The 20,034-nt window shown below is 36.8% G+C and overlaps 2 protein-coding genes across 2 annotated transcripts; one reads left to right on the plus strand and one right to left on the minus strand.

Moving 5' to 3' along the window:
- The first annotated feature begins 773 nt into the window (after positions 1 to 773).
- lonp1 (lon peptidase 1, mitochondrial) lies at positions 774 to 14,378 on the plus strand. Its single transcript, XM_017477812.2, has 18 exons — positions 774 to 1,376; positions 2,469 to 2,557; positions 2,706 to 2,825; positions 3,815 to 4,085; positions 4,458 to 4,519; positions 5,291 to 5,420; positions 5,510 to 5,593; positions 6,874 to 7,094; positions 8,372 to 8,510; positions 8,606 to 8,784; positions 8,857 to 8,944; positions 9,031 to 9,153; positions 9,261 to 9,377; positions 9,889 to 10,029; positions 10,519 to 10,684; positions 11,523 to 11,743; positions 13,037 to 13,201; positions 14,004 to 14,378. The coding sequence occupies exons 1-18, from the start codon at positions 774 to 776 to the stop codon at positions 14,151 to 14,153; spliced, it is 3,069 nt and encodes a 1,022-aa protein (XP_017333301.2). The 3' UTR covers positions 14,154 to 14,378.
- Positions 14,379 to 15,455: 1,077 nt separating this feature from the next.
- Positions 15,456 to 19,144, minus strand: rpl36 (ribosomal protein L36). The gene is given in 4 exon segments (NM_001200130.1): positions 15,456 to 15,584; positions 16,507 to 16,641; positions 18,454 to 18,548; positions 19,124 to 19,144. Coding segments are annotated over 3 exon segments (318 nt in total). The 5' UTR covers positions 18,547 to 18,548; positions 19,124 to 19,144; the 3' UTR covers positions 15,456 to 15,494.
- Between the last annotated feature and the right edge of the window lie 890 nt (positions 19,145 to 20,034).

Below are 20,034 nucleotides of genomic sequence, written 5' to 3' on the forward strand. Positions count from 1 at the left end.
TGTCATATCATTATTTTCCCCTTCTTTTATAAATATAAATTAGATTGCATTTCTGCTATCCCTTTTTCCTTTTTGATAGCCGTAACTTGTTATCTGTTTGTGAATTTATGTTGCATTTAAATTCAAAAGTATACAATTTTAGCCATGTATGCAAAGCATGGATTATAAATCATATCTTATCACCATATCATACTGCTATATTATAGACGAGTTTTTTTTTTTCTTTAATTCGTTTTCTTATTTTTTTTAGTTATTGCTTATGCTGAATGTATGGATCCTGTACTTTTTTGCAATTATTTTTAAATACAGTGTAACAACATAAGAGTAATGAACAGAGTTTAAATATTGTATTATTTTCTTCTTATTATATGTGCTTTAATGAAAGTTTATAAGCGATCAATATCACAATTAGAAGAGAAAAAAATAACCAAGCACACTAATTCCACAATAAAAAAAAATGTAAGATATTGTAGAAAGAATCTTATAGCTATTATTACTTTTCAAAAAGCAAAAAAGTACAAAAATTCCAAGTTACAAAATACTGTAAAACTGTAAATGTAAATTTTTCCAAACTAGTTTTACATGAATATTCTGCTATTGGCAAAAACAATGTAGAACGCGTATAAACCTTTCTTAAGAAAAGTCATTTTCAATATAAAAAAAATTAAAAATACAAAACAAAAAAAGCCACAATGTTAAATAAAATAAATACATTTACAACATTCTGACAAATAAATAAAATGTGTAAAATATACAAAATGTCGTCATCACAGATGGCCGGAAGTGGGGAGGCTGCCCGTAGAACACTCGAGAGCAACATGGCTGCGTACGTGAGGATGTGGAGTAGATACAGGCAGGCATATAAAAACGGGACTGTCTTCTGTAGCAAGTACACTAAAAAGTTTGGTGCTGAGATTAATGGATTTGATCAGGGAGAGTCTCTCTGCCGAAGCGGATTCACTGCAAACCGATCACATTCTTATATTTCGTGTAAAAAGTCACCGTTATGTAGTGGCACCTTCGGCACTATTACATCAGTGACAGGACCTGCGCGCGTGACAGATCTGAGAAAATGGGCCAGAATCGCCGGTGTTTTCCCACCTGGCAGGGGAAGTGTAGGACCTGGCTTGTTTATGAACCACGACCAGAGGAGATACCTGTTCGGCAACAGGGGCAGCGGCCTCCCGGGAGAGGATGGAGCTGAAAGCAGTAGTCCTAATGACGATGACCCCGGTGGAGATGGAGCTGAGTCCGGGTCTGCTCCCCCGCACATGACCGCTCTCACTCCTATGATGGTGCCGGAAGTGTTTCCCAACGTGCCGCTCATCGCCGTGACCAGAAACCCGGTTTTCCCACGCTTCATCAAGATCATCGAGGTAGTAATGTTGTTTTGTAAGTCATTATATTACAGCGCCGTTGAATTCTCGAATCTGATTGGTCAGAAAGTGTTGACAGTAGTTCCGGCTGCAAGGTGTGTATTTATGCGCTCTTTCCAATAAGTTCATTCAAACAGTTCATTCGCGCCACATAATCTGTGTCTAATAAGAAGCAAAGATGCACTGATATTTAACAGAAAAACGAGTTAAGAGAGAGAGACAGAATGGAGAATGAGCGACTGATCTCATTTATAACTATAAATTGATTAAAAAGCTTTACATGTTCATTTATAAATGAAAAATTGTAATTGTTGGGAAATAGCTGTGGTATAAAAGGAATAAAACACTTTGAGACATGCCATTAAAGGAGAATAATTCATTACATGGTGGTAACATTAACTCTGCTTCACCAAACCACCCAGTTGTGGAATGTTCTCCTTTATTTTCCTATAACAGCACACCTCCAAGTGTTTTATTCCTTACATTGTTAATTAAGGAAATATGATCTTTTACAGAATATTTGTTTATGAGCGTATCACAGTCAATGTGTAACGTGTTCTGTTTTTCTACTTAACCAATACTGTAGATGCATAGGTAAGATTAATAAATATATATCAATACAAATTAAAGAATGAATGTATTTACATTAGTTGTTACTGGAGATTTTATCATCCCTGTAACCCTTTCTAAATGTCTGCCCCCTCCCTCCTTTCTATGACCTTCACATACTATTGACCAGTAATGTAAACATTTCTCTAAAATATAATTTAAATGGTTTATAAAACTATTTAAATTATACATACTGATGTTGAAGTTGCGTACATGTTACAATTTTCTGTTTTATTTGCCTTTCCTTTTTATTATGCTCCCCCCCATTCCAACACTTAGTGGTATTGTCCATTTCCATGAGTTAAGTAACAGTGTTTTTATGCACCAATTAGAAAGCAACTATCAGTGAAACATTATGAACTAAACTATAAGTAAAATATTACACAAGTAAGATTTAAAAATCATAAGTATTTGAACCCCATTTAAACATCTGAAAACAGTCTAAAATGAGACTAAAGACAGCTGTAATTCATCTGTCTCCAGGTGAAGAATAAGCAGCTGATGGATCTGCTGAGGAGAAAAGTGCGACTTGCTCAGCCCTATGCTGGTGTCTTCCTCAAGAAGGATGATAAGTAAGGATTAAATCAAGGTTTTAGATAAAGTCGCTGTTCTCGTGTGTGTGTGTGTGTGTGTGTGTGTGCGTGCGTGCGTGTGCGCGTGCGCGCGCGTGTGTGTGTGCGCGTGTGTGTTTGAGCACTCTTGCTTTCTGTATTTTTTCAGTGATGAGTCGGATGTTGTGGAAAGTTTGGATGCTGTTTACAACACGGGGACTTTTGTTCAGATCCATGAGATGCAAGATCTCGGAGACAAACTGCGCATGATCGTGATGGGACACCGAAGGTAACACAAGGTTTTTCACATTTCATTTCAAATTCATTGGTTTAGTTTATAGCACAGCACTGCTGAATTCTCGATTCGGATTAATTTTCTATAACAGCATCTCTGACAGTAGTGCAGATGCAAATGACGGGTCTATATTAGGGTTGGGTGCATGAAGCTTTGCAAAGGTTTGAGGCTTTTTCCCTGGTTGTGCTGGGAAATGCTCTGAATGCTCGGCGTATCAAAAACAGCGACATCTTGTGGTTTGTAACAATTACAGCAATGATAAACTCAAGACTGCTTGATGTAGGCTTTCAGTCCAATGTGCACAAATAGAAGCATCTGATAATGTCTTTTACTTACTTACTTGTGTGGGAATAAATAGTAAATGAGTCAATATCATTGCCAATGTGATAAAGTAATGTTTAACTAGTGGTACAGCTTAGCAAAATTTCAAAGTCCCGGCACTCAAACTTTCCAAGTTGCCGGTCTACATCCCCTGAAGTAAGCTAGGGTTTGAACCTTCGGACACACAAAACGAAATGGGTATTTGATTGGACGGGAAGCGTCATGTTTACCTGATTCTCTGAAAATGATACAAGCCTCAGTGGAATTTCATCTGCGTACTCGAATCATGCCTCAGACTCTCGGTATCAAATCTAACACTAGTATATATTAATGTGTTCATTCTAATACGCTATTGTTTCTATAGTAACAGCTCATTCACAGAGACATGTACATGACACTGAACATAATCAAAATCTCATAATAAACAAATTAAACAATTTTGTATTATTTAATGAAGCATAGTGTATGACCGGTGATATGGTGAAGATTTCTGTAAAGAGATGATTATTTAAAATTTATTGAAGGAGTCTCCAGTGTCAAGCCAGGCGAAGCTGTAACTTTGGGTTTTCTGCCACCGGAACGTGTTCAGAATGGAGAATGCTGGACATTATCTGGAGCAGTCTGTAATTTACCATCTCTTTCTTTTGTATTTGAACAATCAGGATTCGGATCAATAAGCAGCTGGAAGTCGAAGTCGAGGCCGAGGAAGCGTTCTCCGCACTAGAGTCAGATGCAGAGCAGTCCAAAGCTCAGCGGAGAAAAAATAAACGTGTTCGGAAGGACCCTGCGTCTCTGGCTGAGGAGATGGTGGAGAGAGTGAAGGAAACGGAGTTTGTGGTGGAGGCTGTTGCTTTACCCAAGAGCAATGAGGTACTCATGGTGGAGGTCGACAACGTCATACACGAGGAGTTCCAGGTCACAGAGGAGGTTAAGGTACTGACTCTTTTCTTGCTCTGCTGTAGTTACTCTTGTGTTCCTTGTGTTTAAGATTAACCTAGAACTATTTAAACATAGACATATAAATACAAACCCTACATTCCTGCTAATATACACTGCATTTCAGATATTCATAAATACTTATTATATTGCTAGCTTTTTCACTGCAGCTACCTCAGCACGATGTTGCACAGCATTGTATTGCACATATACAGCAACTGCATATATCTGCACTTTATTCTACATGTAGTTCATATCTTTTCTGACATCTATCGTTTATATCTTTTATATTACATTTTTATACTTGGTCTTAAAATCATTTCACTGCACATGATATGAGTTTGAATTTAATCAGCTGTTTGGGTTTAGGCTTTGACAGCTGAGATTGTTAAGACCATCCGTGACATCATTGCCTTGAACCCTCTTTACAGGTAATTTTCCTAATTTTCCTAATTTTCCTTTTTATAGAAAATAAGCCTATTCTTGTTGGACTGTTTAACATTAAAGCTGTTTTGTACTGTATCTATAGTGCATTGTGAAAAACAGGATAACAGGAGCTACCTTGTCTCGCAGATGTTTCACAGCATTAAATGTAGCTATAAATGGATAAAAATCATGACATGTTGTTCATTAATAAAATTAAAAAATTACAGTGGTATTAGAGGCATAGTTCATTTACCTAAAACAGCATAACCTGAATCATAATGGGTTAAGAATTATGATATATAATAATGATAACGAGTTAATATTTACCTAATTTTTTTGTTTGACCCCATTAAATAGTTTGTATCATATTGTGGTGGCATATTTAATATTATTATTTTTAGTTAAATTGTTGTTCATATTCAGCTTTCAAAGAAATGCTTAGTTAATGTGATCTGTCTTATTTTGATTAAATATATATATTTATATAGTTTGATATAGAGTATTGGATTATTGGTATGTTGTAATTTTAAATATGTAATAATAAATCATTTTTAATGAAATCAGCTGAAGAATAGTGATAATTAACCATGATTTTATTGTGTGATATTGAACATAAACAGTCGTGATCATTTTATTGATTATCATGCATGAAATTTCTTTATACATAAAAAATAAATGGACATTTAGTTGTTCAGCACATCACTTATTTTTTATCTTTTTCTTTCAGACCATGACTGAATGATTTTACTGAGTGTGTGTTGTGTTTTGTTGTGTAGAGAATCAGTTCTGCAGATGATGCAGGCAGGACAGAGAGTAGTCGACAACCCCATTTACCTGAGTGACATGGGCGCTGCTCTGACCGGTGCAGAGTCACACGAGCTACAGGACATTCTGGAGGAAACCAGTGTGGGTCTCCAATCAAAAAAAATCTATCAGTACCTATAATATTTTTGTTAGCCTTCTGATGATGTTTGACATGCATTTTGATTTTGCAGATCCCCAAACGGTTGTACAAGGCTCTGTCTCTGCTGAAGAAGGAGTACGAGTTGAGTAAACTGCAGCAGCGCCTCGGCAGGGAGGTGAGTACCGTCTGATCACACCATGTATTCAAACGTATTCATGTGCAACTCCCATCAAAATGTATTCAGTGTTGTGGGCGGTCTTTTCGGCCACAGTTAAGATTAAAATGTTAATTCAAAACTTTTACTTTTCCCTTTCTATTCATGTGTGCAAAAATCCAGCTGAAATAAAAATGTCAATCAAACTCCTTTTTTTTTGCTCTACAGGACAAGAGTTTATCTTTATTTTTTAACATTCTTAATCATCTTCATAACCCTCCTTTATTGGTATATTGTTAATTGTTTAATTCACATGAATAATAATTAAGTGAATTGGAAATAAAAACTGCTTGAAAATGAGTGCCTCTAAAGTAGACTCTCTATTGACAATTCAAAGGCACAATGAAAGCACTTCAAGGAAATACATAGCACAATAGTGCTTAACATAACAACATAAATAGTCCTAAAATTTCATACACACATAAAGCATCTCCTTAATCAATCTTTTACTAAAGTTGCATGTAAATGATTTCATCTGTCAAACCAAACAAAAATTTCCCACTAGATTTACAAAAGTGATTTTCTTTGTACTCACATGTGTATGTCCATAAATGCCAAGAAGTCTTGTCATAAATTACCAAGCGAATTCACAGGACAGCTGATTTAGATTTAGCGACACCATAAAAATACTTAGGAAAGGCAAAGCTCGCGACTCAGAGCTGAAAACAACAAAATGGCGACTAAACGGTAAAATACTGCCTCTTAAATGTGTTTGCGCTACATCTTCCAGTAATGCAGTTCAGCTATTGCAGAGTGTTGGCTACCATAGACATGCACTAAATCTTCCCTTTGTTTTTTTTTGGGTTTGTTTTTTTTTTTTAAATAGGGTGCCATTACTTTTGCCCTAACTGAATGGCTTGTTTTAATTGTCTAAATATATGCATTTGTTTTGCTTTCTTTCAAGTCATTAATATGAAACAGCTGAATTTCAAAAATATTCCTTTAATTTGTGGGTACAAATTAAATAAATAAGCATAATATGTAAATAAAATTGCAGCAATTACAGGATTTGAAGGCGATTAATCTGGGTTCACATTAGTGAGTCTATTTACACATAGGTTTATACGAACTCAGGAGCTCTTTCGGTATCCAATTGTTTGATGAATGAAATTTTCATTTTCGTATAAATGGTCCTGGAAATAATTCATGAATAAATTCATCTGTATCCATCATGTTATTCTCCACGTCACAGTGGTCAGTGTAACTGTGGAATCGTTTAACCATGCATGTTCCTGCTGTAGGTGGAGGAGAAAATCAAACAGACACACAGGAAGTACCTACTGCAAGAACAGCTGAAGATCATCAAGAAAGAGCTGGGCCTGGAGAAGGAGGATAAGGACGCTATCGAGGAGAAGTTCAGAGAGAGACTGAAGGAGCGCACCGTACCCCAACACATCATGGAGGTCATTAATGAGGAGCTGAACAAGCTCAGTCTTCTGGATAATCACTCCTCGGAGTTCAAGTGAGTTCTGTGAGATACGTCACTGCATCATACTGCGTCACTGTATCATACTGTAGCATGATAATTATTAGAGATAATAATTAAAATGCTACAGATGTAATGGCGCTGGCAGCATGAAAGAGCATGTCTAATATATTACATAATTTAGGAATTATTATTTGGGGTGTAATGAAGTATGGTACTTCTGTGACATGAAAATCTTTTAGAAGAGGTTAAAAAAAGATTCTACATTGTTTAAAAAGTAATACAGTCTAAGAACAGTCTGCTTCAAAGAAAGTTCTAGCAGGTTCACCAACTGAATGTTAAACACTCGCACTACAGTCACAGAATTACATGGCATTTAATGTCATCTTGGTTAAAAATGTAAAATTTTAAGCAGATAACAAAAGCATGATATTAGGCTGGACATAACATATATAACAAAAAAAATTGTTCCATCTTTTTAATTTTATCTACATGACCGAGCTGTTGAATTCTCTATTATGATTGGACAAATGGTATTGATTTATTTTCTATTACAGAAACTTTGACCGTAATTCCAGCTGCAAAACCCAGGTTTATATTAATGCACTCCTACTAGTATGTTATCATTTCTATAGTAACAGCTCATTCACAAAAAAAATTACACGATATGGTGAAGATTTCAGGAGACGTTTGTTTAATGTTTACGCAAGGAGTGTTCAGTGTCAGCACTTAGTAACAATCAGTATGTTTTCTTTCTTTGCTATAAGTGATAACAGGAAGTAACTTGTTTTGTTGATGTTCCGCAACATTAACTGTAACTATAAACTGATAAAAATGTATATTTCATTAATTAATTAATCAAAATTGGAATCTGCAAGTTGCTATGGTATAGGAAGATTAAAACACCCAGTTATTGATTATTTTCTAGTAGCGGCACACACCAAAGTGATTTATTCTGTGCTTATATCATATACTTATTAGTCAATGTGCGACTATAAAGGATGCACAGATTCCATTTTTAAATGATTTGGTACTCCCCGAATAATTAGAAAAGCTGTCTAAAAGATTTGTAATGAAGAAAAACAGTGTTATTTAACATCACATAGGTTCATGGCATGTATAAAAAAAATTGTCAGAGGGCTGATTTAATTCCAGTCTATTGTTTCAGAGCTGTATGGTTCAGTTACTGATAGTCAATGTGAGATCAGGTTACTACAATAATATAGCAGTATAATAAGACTATAATCTGTACTTGCGGTGTTTTTAGGTGCCATCAATAATGTTCCTTGCTCATTTGTGTCTTTTTCTCCTAGTGTTACAAGAAACTACTTGGACTGGTTGACCTCGATGCCATGGGGCACCAACAGCATGGAGAACCTGGAGCTGTCTCAAGCCAACGTGGTGCTGGAAGAAGATCATTATGGCATGGAAGATGTGAAAAAGCGCATTCTCGTAAGCTGACCCTCAGTTTAGAAACATAAGACTGATTCATGAGGATTGGTTCTTGAGGAATTTATGCTAATTCAGGTTTCTTTTATGTCATGCAGGAGTTTATTGCAGTTAGCCAGCTGAGAGGCAGCACACAGGGGAAGATCCTGTGTTTTTACGGACCACCCGGTGTGGGAAAGACCAGTATCGCCCGCTCCATCGCTAGAGCCCTAAACCGAGAGTACTTCCGCTTCAGTGTGGGCGGCATGACCGACGTAGCCGAAATCAAAGGCCACAGGTGGGTCATGTGGAGTTAAGCAATGAGCAGGATTTCTGTGATTTTTATTTTAATACGTTTTGTACGTTGTAGGAGGACGTATGTTGGAGCGATGCCGGGAAAAATCATCCAGTGTCTGAAGAAGACGAAAACAGAAAACCCGCTAGTTCTCATTGATGAGGTTTGCACGTGAACAGCTGATTTTATAATGAATATCTCATTTGGTTAGGAAACTTCTAGCATTTTCTTCATGTGCATTTTAACCAGGTGGATAAAATAGGTAGAGGGTACCAGGGGGATCCATCTTCTGCCCTGCTGGAGCTTTTAGACCCTGAGCAGAACGCAAACTTCCTGGATCACTACCTGGATGTTCCTGTGGATCTGTCTAAGGTCGACTGTGTGGCTGGGTTCATTCATTCAGTCTTTTCTTTTATATCTATTAAAATGTGATCTTTGTAATGTAATCACACTTTTGTCATTCTTTGGTTTCTGAACAGGTTCTTTTTATTTGCACCGCCAATGTGATCGACACCATTCCCGAACCGCTGAGAGACCGAATGGAAATGATCAATGTGTCTGGCTATGTGGCGCAGGAGAAACTAGCTATTGCAGAGGTAACATTCAGCAACATACTGTACACACCACTTTTACTGTTTAACATAACACTTTTCAATGACCGTATTTTCTGTAATATACGCCACAGCAGAGTACAATGCACCCATCTAAAAACTGTCCAAGTTAAGTCTTACGTAAAAATAAATAAATAAATGTATACACTTTAATGCAAAAGTTTGCATCCCTTAGAACAAATTAAAGATTTTCATTTGCAGTAAGTCTCCAGCAACATCTTGTACACACCACTTTTACTGTTTACTAAATTATTGTATTTTTTTAGACTATAAGTCACAGCAGAGTAAGATGTACATTAAAATACTATATTTACTTTTTATGCCTCTGCCACTTAGTGGTGGAGGAATTATGTTTTTGTGATATGTCCGTCTATCTGTTTCTCTGAGGTAAATTTTTATGCTATAAACGCACAGAACAGAAACATTGCAGTATCGTGTACTTTTCTTTGATACTTTGTAACATGTTGGTTAGTAACGTCCTGTTCTGGACCTGCAGAGGTATCTGGTGCCCCAGTTGCGGACTCTTTGTGGTTTGGATGAGCAGAAGGCCAGCATCTCCTCGGAGGCTCTGAACGTTCTTATCAGACAGTACTGCAGAGAGAGTGGTGTCAGGAACCTGCAGAAACAGGTGGAGAAGGTGAGACAGGTTCTGAAGTCACACTGAGAAGAATTATGCTGAAATAAGAGAAAATATTTTGGGACTATAAATTCTTTTTCGTCCGTGAAGATGCACCGGTCTCAATATTGATACTGCTGCAATTTGGACTAAAGTCCATGCTAGGGAAGTGGGTGTGGCCTTTAGGCGTGGGAGGTGTATGTAGTTAGAAAGTAAATAACTGCCAATAAATACATAAAATGTTAACTATATGCACATCTGGGTTTGTGCTGTTATAAAAAAAAATACTCAACAATAGGACGGTGTGCATGGCCTGAAGTTTTTATTCCTCCTACACAACAGCAATTTGCCAATGATTACAATTTTTTTTATTTATTAAAGAATGACATGCCATATGTTTTATCCATTTATAGTTGTATTTCATGTTATGGAACGTCTGTGAAACAGTTTAAGTTGTTTTATTTTTTGTTTTATGTTTATTTTTATGATGCATCCTCTGAATTTTTCCAGGTTTTCAGGAAAGCTGCATTCCGTATTGTTAATGGCGAGAAGGCTGCAGTCAGCGTGACAGCTGACAATCTGCAGGATTACGTCGGCAAACCCCTGTTCACTGTAGACCGAATGTATGATGTCACACCCCCAGGGGTGGTCATGGGCCTGGCATGGACAGCCATGGGTGAGAATATGCAATATTACACAAAACAACATGATTGAAAGTTTTTCTTTACATTTGAGATATTTTTGGTAATCCATGATCACTCTTGCAGGATGTTTTCATTTTAGCAAAGCTAATGATTTAACTCAGTTGTTGGTGTTAAAATATCGCAGAACCGAGATAATACTTCTATAGTTTTATCTCGGTTTATATTTTTTACTGCTAAATTGGTAAATTGACACCCGTGATTGGCTAATGTCGCTGGTAGTGACCAGGGAGAGAGCCACGTGAATGGCTGTGGCATCGTTGGGATTTGAACTTGCAATCTGTAGATGAATTGTGAAAGCTTTTCTGTTACACATGGCTTGAGGGGGAAAAAAAAGCAAACTTAATTGTGCACCTGATAAACACAATCTAGTAACTTTCATAGGTCTAAAGCATAATGTGGTGCAGTTGTCATTGAAAGTGAATAAAATTCAAATTAGAAGTATTATCTCAGTTATGCAGTATTATAATATTGGCAAGTTTTTGAACATTTCTAACTCAACTATCTGTGAACTGCAAGATTTGAATTGTAATATGCAATTTGTGAATTATACAGATTAAAGATTGATTGTGGATTTCTCTTTTAGCATATGGATTGCCAGATTTCTGTCCTTCTTCCCAAAACCTCAACACAACTTGAACTTGTTTATACATTTGTCAAAGAAAACATTTTTTGCTCCTTCACATTTTGTGTAACAGATCTTTTTTTGTATTAGTACGAGATGAATTTTCAAAACAGATTCTTAACAGTTCTTAATAGTTATTGTTACTCCCCTAAACGTGACATTGACTTTTTTCACCCTAACTGCTCAAGGTGGCTCCACACTGTTCATCGAGACATCTTTGAGGCGTCCGAAGACCGCAAAGGAAAAAGACGCACCTGCAGAAGGCTCTCTAGAGGTGACGGGGCTGCTGGGAGACGTGATGAAGGAGAGCGCTAAAATTGCCTTCACCTTCGCTCGCTCCTTCCTCATGAGGCAACAGCCGGAGAACGACTTCCTCGTGGGCTCCCACCTCCACCTGCATGTGCCAGAAGTGAGATGATAACATTAAAATAAAGATGTCAAATTCTCATCACTTCTGTTTTCAGATTTGTTTGATCCATGTGTTAAGTAATTATTTATATATAAGTTACCTGATTTAATGGATACTACAGCCCTGTTGAATTCTCAGTTCTGATTGGTCAGAAAGTAGCAAGGTAAGTCACAGGTTTATATTAATATGCTTATTCTAAAATGTTATCGTTTCTATAGTAACAACTTACACATGGACTTGTATGGCAGACGTTGCACAGTGTTCTTTGAAGAGATGTTTATATAGCATTTATGGAAGTAGTCTTCAGTGTCAGCGCTGGAAAAGTGTCATTCTTTAATAAATAACCAAATTAAATTCTGATATATTGCTGAGGAGACAGGAACAAACCTTTCAGACATATGTGTATGTATAATATAATATAACATAGGGCGCTTAGTGGTTAGCACGTTCGCCTCACACCTCCAGGGTCGAAAGTTCGATTCCCACCGTGGCCCTGTGTGTGCGGAGTTTGCATGTTCTCCCCGTGCTGATGGGTTTCCTCCCCCAGTCCAAAGACATGCATGATAGGCTGATTGGCATGTCCAAAGTGTCCGTAGTGTATGGATGGGTGTGTGAATGTGTATGTGATTGTGCCCTGCGATGGATTGGCACCCTGTCAAGGGTGTACCCTGCCTTGTGCCCTATGCTTCCTGGGATAGGCTCCAGGTTTCCCTGTGACAATGAAGAAGGATAAGCAGTATAGAAGATGGATGAATAGAGAGAGATTAAGGCAAATATTTATGGAAAAGCTTTTAGGTGAGAGTTTTCTATTGCTTACTAACTATATTTACCTCATAGCTCCATGTCGTGTCCCAAACTTGCTCCTGGAGTACCTGTTGTCCTACACCTTTAGTGTTTTTCCTGCTCTAACAACACCAACTCAAGAAGTGCTGTTAATGAGCAGATTACTTGGATCAGGTGTGTTAGAGTGGGGAAAACGCTAAAATGTGCAGGACAGAAGGTTCTCAAGGACCAGTGTTGGGAACTGTGTCTTAGCATATTGACTTGACTATATTTAGAGTATGTCGTGTAAATTTGATTGAATTGTCTCGTGATTTAACTTTAGCTCTGCCAGGTCGGTGGTTATTTTAGATTCAGCACTCCTCAGTTTTGAAACATAAATACGATGTAAAGATGCCACATGAATTAATGTAAAGAAATGTTGACTATTGTTGCTACAATTCAGCTATTTTATTATGAATTTTGTCTCAGTGTATGTTGTATTTCATGTCTGATTCTTCTGGTTGTGTTCAGGGTGCCACTCCTAAAGACGGACCCAGTGCAGGCTGCACTATAATCACAGCTCTGCTGTCCTTGGCCACCAACACGCCGGTGCGGCAGAATGTGGCCATGACAGGAGAAGTGTCCCTGACTGGGAAGATCCTTCCTGTTGGAGGAATCAAGGAAAAAACAATTGCTGTGAGTTTCAAGGATTAAAGGGGGAATTTTTGTAGTCAGACAAATATGCATAAAGAGTAAGACACTTTAGGGCCATGGTAAAATAATCAGTGACAGGATGGTATGATGCAGCTGAAAGTGAAGCTCTTGTTACCACTCTGAAATTGATTATTTTCCAATAACAGCATGTCCCCAAGTATTTCATTTAAGGGTGGACACAGGGGCAGGGGTGGAAAATTTAAAAGGGCACCTGGTGGGCATTAATGTTTTTTCTATAAAAGCACCACACAGGGCACATTTTCAGACAAACCAGTCGGTATGAATGAGCTGTTATTATGTAAATGCTGTAGAAAAAGGACTAACACCTTCTGACCAATCAGATTCAAGACTAAAATAAAACTGAGGTATAATTATAAATAATTGAATAATATACTCATGCCTTAAGTTGTTAAGATTCACATTTTTCATAGCCTAGCTATGCTTACAATTAGGTTAATTGAAGGGCATAGTGGCTTAGTGGCTAGCATGTTTGCTTCACATCTCTGGGGTTGGGGATTTGATTCCACCCTGTGTGGAAATTGTGAATGGGTGCATGAGTGTGTGTGCTGTGGTGGGTTGGCACCCCATCCAGGGTGTCCCCCGTCTTGTGCCCAGAGTCCCCTGGAATAGGCTCCAGTCTTCCTGTGACCCTGTGTAGGATAAGTGGTATAGAAAATAGATGGATAGAGTGATATACATGCCTTTGTTGTATAAGTTAACCTTATAACCTGTTAGTCCAGACAATACAGTACTTCCTGTAATCCCTTATTACATTTTCCAACAGGCAAAGAGAGCTGGAGTGGATTGCATCATCCTCCCTGCTGAAAACAAGAAAGATTTCTCAGACCTGGCCGAGTACATCACAGAGGGCCTGGAGGTGCACTTTGTTGAACATTACCAAGAAATCTACAAGATTGTGTTCACAGACCAATGAAGAACACCTGAACTGTTATTGAATCCGCTATAATTAAGTTCCTGATATTTGTCCACCATCTTCAGAGCGCAGTGGCATACTGATGCCCACTTCACATTCTCATCTTCTGTGTCAGAATGGTGGCAACTGAACACTGACCTATCCGTAATTCCAAATATGTACTACAAGACACTGGGATTGCGTTATTGCTGCTACGCAGCCATTAAACCACCTTGTTTTGTTCCATGTTCTATTGTAATGGAAGGAAAAAAATCTCAACCTGCAGTGTTTTTTTTTCTTTAAAGTAGTTTTATTAAATTAACTTACATTTATCCATCTCTCAGATCATTTAATCCACAGGTTCCCCCTTTTTTTTTTTCCTTTTCTTGCTGGTAGAAATTCCCATACCTAATTCGCAGGACAGGATGTTCTCCAGGACCAGACTTGGGAATTTGTCATTGTAATCCAAAGTAAAGTAGAAGCCACTCTGAGCACAGAACCAAGGAATTGAAATTTGATGGTAGAGCAAGATCGCCAATATGACCTTTGAGCATTTTCCACAAAAACAATCACTACTTTCATATGTACATTAAATACCCTTTAATTGCCTGAGTTTCCGTCCATAAATACTTAGCCTACAGTTAAGCATCTATTAGCACCCACAATTCCTTGCAGAGTGAGTATGCGCATATCTCCTTTCATTGGATTTTCTGAGTAAGGTGTTTTACATGCAATAGTTTTCTGATTAAAACAGGCATATTCCAGGGGTGGGAATCAAAATATTCTTTTAGTCTGAATTGGCAATCAGATGGTGGCATTTACATGAAGGTATCATGTTACCTATTACATAACCCATTGCCTATTAGTAACTTCATTAATCATTTATAAACCTACCACCCAGTATTCATTCCTTAACGACAGACAGTTAAATAAGTTCAGTTGCTGAATTTGTATTCATAGTATTCATAGTACCAGTGACTCATGAGAGAGACTTTAATTTTGGAGTGACATAAGCCTCATGTCCAACACACCTGCTCAGGTCCATTCTCTTCTTCCTCTTCAAGCCCAGTATTACTGTGTAAACTAAGAGCTGGTTTGGGTCAGCATGCTCACATGCAGCTTCTTTGAACCAGGCTGCACATTTATTACATTTTTTCCAAGCTCCAGTCATGTAAACCAGAACTGTAATAATTAACTTCCATTAATAACATCTGAGAAAATAAAGGCACCATCACTAAAAGAACTGACTGCTGTCAGCATCACTAATCAGAAAAGCCAGACATGCAATGATAAAAATTGTAAAGAAAACACAGGCAAAACTGTAGATTTGTGAATACAAATTTATTTGTCCAATAATACAGGTTACTCCTTCTTGGCAGCAGCCTTTCTCATTGCAGCCAAAATGTTGCTGAGCTCTTCCCTCTTTCTCTTGGCACGGATGTGAGTTCCCACCTGGAGAACACAAACATCAGTACTTACAGTAATACAATAAACCTATAGCACACTTATAGCTCAATGAACTCGTACTACACTGTTCATGCAGCCAAATTCTGTAAACATAAATGCTGTATTTAACAGATTTATTACATTGAAAGTAGAGATATGCTCAATCACTTAAAAAGGAAAAATAAACAGTGGTTCAAAAACATCTGCAGCTCAGACTTTTCAGGTTTTGCACACACACTAGAGACTATGAGTGGGAATTAATGTCAGTGTACTTCATCAACTGTTGTATTTTGTATAAAGCATGTATTCATTTATTCAATCAGGATGAATTATCTCATAAGACCTGAGCAGTTGAGGGCTTAAGGACCAGTAGTACTTTGGTTAATTTTCCATTTAAACTTACAACCTGCTGGTCTGTTGTACACACCCTTAACCACGGAGCTAAATCTGTAAATTTACACACATGCAGACCTGCTAAATCGAAAGTGCAGAATAAGATTTTCTGTAAAACTGCCATTTCTCTCTTCTGGCCAAAAAAAAAAAAAAAATAAATAAAAAATCAGCATTTTGACTGTTGACTGAAAGTTTAGTGACATACCTAATAAATATACTCAACCACTGCGCACTATATACTTGTCTAACATCAGCCAAGGGAAACGTGTAAATAGATATTATTTCATATTAATAATTGCCATTTACCATGACAGTTAGCGAGAATACCACCAATTCCTGTACTTCTGTGATACAATGATGTTTCACAAACTAAACTGTAACCCAACTACATTAGACCAAGGTTACTTTCTTTGCAAAATATAATTAGTACTAATCTGATTGAGCAGGAAATCGACAACAACTGGCAACACACAACCACTGATTATTTCTAACAACTGTCTTGAACATTTAAAGCGAGGAATAAATCAAGACTCACCCTTTTCTTAATGAACTTGAGGGCACGCTTGTCTTTGGACACCTTCAGCAACTCCATAGCACGCCTTTCATAGGGAGCAAAGCCACACACCTCGCGGATCATGTCGCGCACAAACTTGCTGTGCTTGGTCAAACGCTGTGGACAGAAAAGACACAGATGATCTGAAATGGTCCAAAAACAATCCCCATCAGCACATATTTGAATTTCATACTACTGTGGGAACCTCTTACACGGTTCTCATTACCAACGAGGTGGGCAATATGACAACATGCTACGAACATGACACTACGTTATACTGCAATATACTTCTCTACTATCAAATACATTCATCTTATTACAACTAGAGATGGTACAATACCACTTATCTTTTCAGATATGGAAATCTTGAAAGTCAGCCAATACGCAACATGTTCGTTAAAAAATCTTCTTTTTTTTTTGGTTAAACTTAAGTAAAAAATTTATTTTCCAAATTCAAGTACAATCTTTTGTTAAAGGATCTTATATCCAATCCTCTAGATGTTTTTAAAACTGGTATCAGACTAGTGTTGTCTCTAGTTACAAGTTGCTGATCATGTGCACTTGTGCAGGCAACATAAAAATCCTCTTTTTAAAATGATTAAATGTAAAACTACTCTTCTGATAACAACCCTAAATATTTTGCACATATGCACTGTAAAAATAATACAACAATGAACACACTGAAGTTATTGTGCATGAAGTTCAAGTTTTTAAATCCAATGACTACGTTTACATGGACAGCAATAATCTAATTATTGATCTTAATCCAAGTAAGGTAATAATGTGATTAAGGTGTTTACATGAGTCGCTTTTAGAATACCGCTGTCATGTACCCATTTTACATGGGTTAGAACATAATTAGATTAAGAACCCGCGTCATTACGTCACCACGCCACGCGTCCAGAATTTCACGCATCAACATACAGTTCGTCTTCATTATGGTACCGTATACAGTTTTGGGTGTTCTTATTTATTTTTTTATGAACTATTATGAATTTTTTTTTTAAGTGCAGTTAATTATTTGTCATGCTACACGTGCCAATAGACAACTGCTTGAAGCAGTGGGTGTGTCCCAAATCGCGTAGTTACCGTCTATATAGTAGCCGAGATACATGCATTTTTCCCCACTACAGGAATATAGTAGGAAAGTATGCGATTTGGGACGCGGCCAAACTCTTGTTCACCGTAAAACTGCTGTGTGATCGTGTCCTTTCGCAAAATGCGGTGAAAACTCCCACACAACGTTCATAATGTGATTAAGGCTGTCTGTAATACACGTCCATAATGCGACTAAAACAGGAGTACTCCACCTTTCTTAATTAGATTATTGCTTACTTCGATTATGACCTTAATTAGATTAAGTAAAAATTGCTGTTTACATGGTAGTTTCTTAATTAGAGTATGGTCTTAATCGGATTAAGGGTGGATTATTGTTGTTCATGTAAACGCAGCTAATGATGACTTGATCAGTCCAATGATCCAAAAACAGTTCAACTGTCTACATATCAAGAGCCGATCGTGTCTATGCAGTTCAGAAGTTTGGTGATTTCTTGATAATCAGGTGTGTTAAAACAGAAGACAATGACCAAAAAGTGCTTGACTGTGTGTGTGGAGGACCTAATGTGGGTGCTTCAGGTCCAAGCAACAAGGTTTGGGCAACATGATGATATAAAATTGATCTCATGATGAACTGTGTCACAATACACTGAGATATCCTTATGCTTTTCATTTGAAAAGCATTTGTTTATTGTACACACTATAGATGAGTTTGACAGTTGGTTCCCAAACCTATTTAACATGATACATATCATGCATCATAGTAAAGCCTCAAAATATAATGGTACAGCCAACCTTTACAAACAACTCAAAGTGCCATGCAGAATACAGCACTTTAAAATATATATATAACCAGTATTTTCCAACACATACCCCTCTCCTGCGGCTGTGCTTGGGCTTCGTCACGTTTTTGGTGACAGGGTGGCCCTTTTTAAGGCCAACTGCCATTGGATACCGAATTGCCATTTCTGTGGAGAACAAAAAAGTTTTTATGAATCAAATACATAAGTCTGAGGCACACATTTTCAAGATAATACTGAATGGTTTTGAACAACCTAAATAAATCAGACATAATTGCAGACACTCGCTGAACACCAATGACATCCTATTCCCTAGAAAATCTCACCGTGTAGTGTGTACAAGTCAGTGTGTGAGGATTTGGGACACAGGCGGTGTTTAACATTACCGCAGATTGACGAAGGGTTTGGTTCCAGTTCCTAAACCACGCTTTTTACCCAACTCTGGTTATTTATAAAATGTATCGGTATTTCACTTTTTTTTGTAGTGTTCGGTCCCTAAACGTGCTTTAATCTCAATTTAATTACGAACTCTGTTTAAACATATCCACATAAGTGGTGTACACTCCGTGTTCCTTCAACAACCACGTAAACTCAAAAAACTTTTCAAACTAACCACAATGGAGACACGACTCTGTTCTATATGTATTTCACTTGTACAAGGAACAATAAATATTATTATTAACGTTAAGATGGCAACGATATTTTAAAGATTACAAATACTATAACGCTCAAATGATTCCTACCTGCGTTTTCTAATGGCGTCCAAACCGGAAGGACTGTTACAGAGCGGAAGTAGAACTTTCAAAGTTCCGAGCGCGTGAAAATCTACCTGAAATAAACACAGCGTCTCCTTCCGGGCACTTTTAATAAAGAATTTTTTAATTATTAGCATTTTTCATAATCTAATTGTTAGTTAAACACAAAAAGCGCTCTAGCTCACAAATTATGAAAGGGCAGCTAAGGGTATAATGTAATTTTATATATAACTCTTCATAATGTAATTTATAAAGAGTTCATTGTTATGTTAGAAATACAAATAATTGGCCTCTTTTTAAAATATTGTATTAAAATATTTAAATATTTAAATTAAAAAATAATAGTTGTGTGTACAATTTTGCCAAAGCCAAAACGAACAAAAATTTTCCACAGGATAAATTTTACAAAAGTGTTGGAAACATTGATTTACGTGTGTGTGTGTGTGTGTGTGTGTGTGTTGTTCATCTGTAAAGTGTAAAGCACATTCCTAGTTATTTTGACTCACACATATGTCAATAAAAACATTTAATAATAGATAATAGTAATAATAAGAAGCAACACTATTATATCTTGTATTATTTCAAGTTGATAAAGGTGAGGTTTACATTAGTCTAATAAGTAAAATTCCACACATTCAGGAGGATAAGTCAGTAATATCAAACAAACGAGGGCATTCATATATTACAAACCTGCCTGTATATATATATATATATATATATATATATATATATATATATATATATATATATATATATATATATATATATATATATATATATATATATATAAAAACCTGTATATATATATATATATATATATATATATATATATATATATATATATATATATACATACACACATATACACATACATATATATACATATACATATATATATA

The sequence above is a fragment of the Ictalurus punctatus genome, chromosome 10 (genome assembly GCF_001660625.3).
Source record: "Ictalurus punctatus breed USDA103 chromosome 10, Coco_2.0, whole genome shotgun sequence".
NCBI lineage: Eukaryota > Metazoa > Chordata > Actinopteri > Siluriformes > Ictaluridae > Ictalurus > Ictalurus punctatus.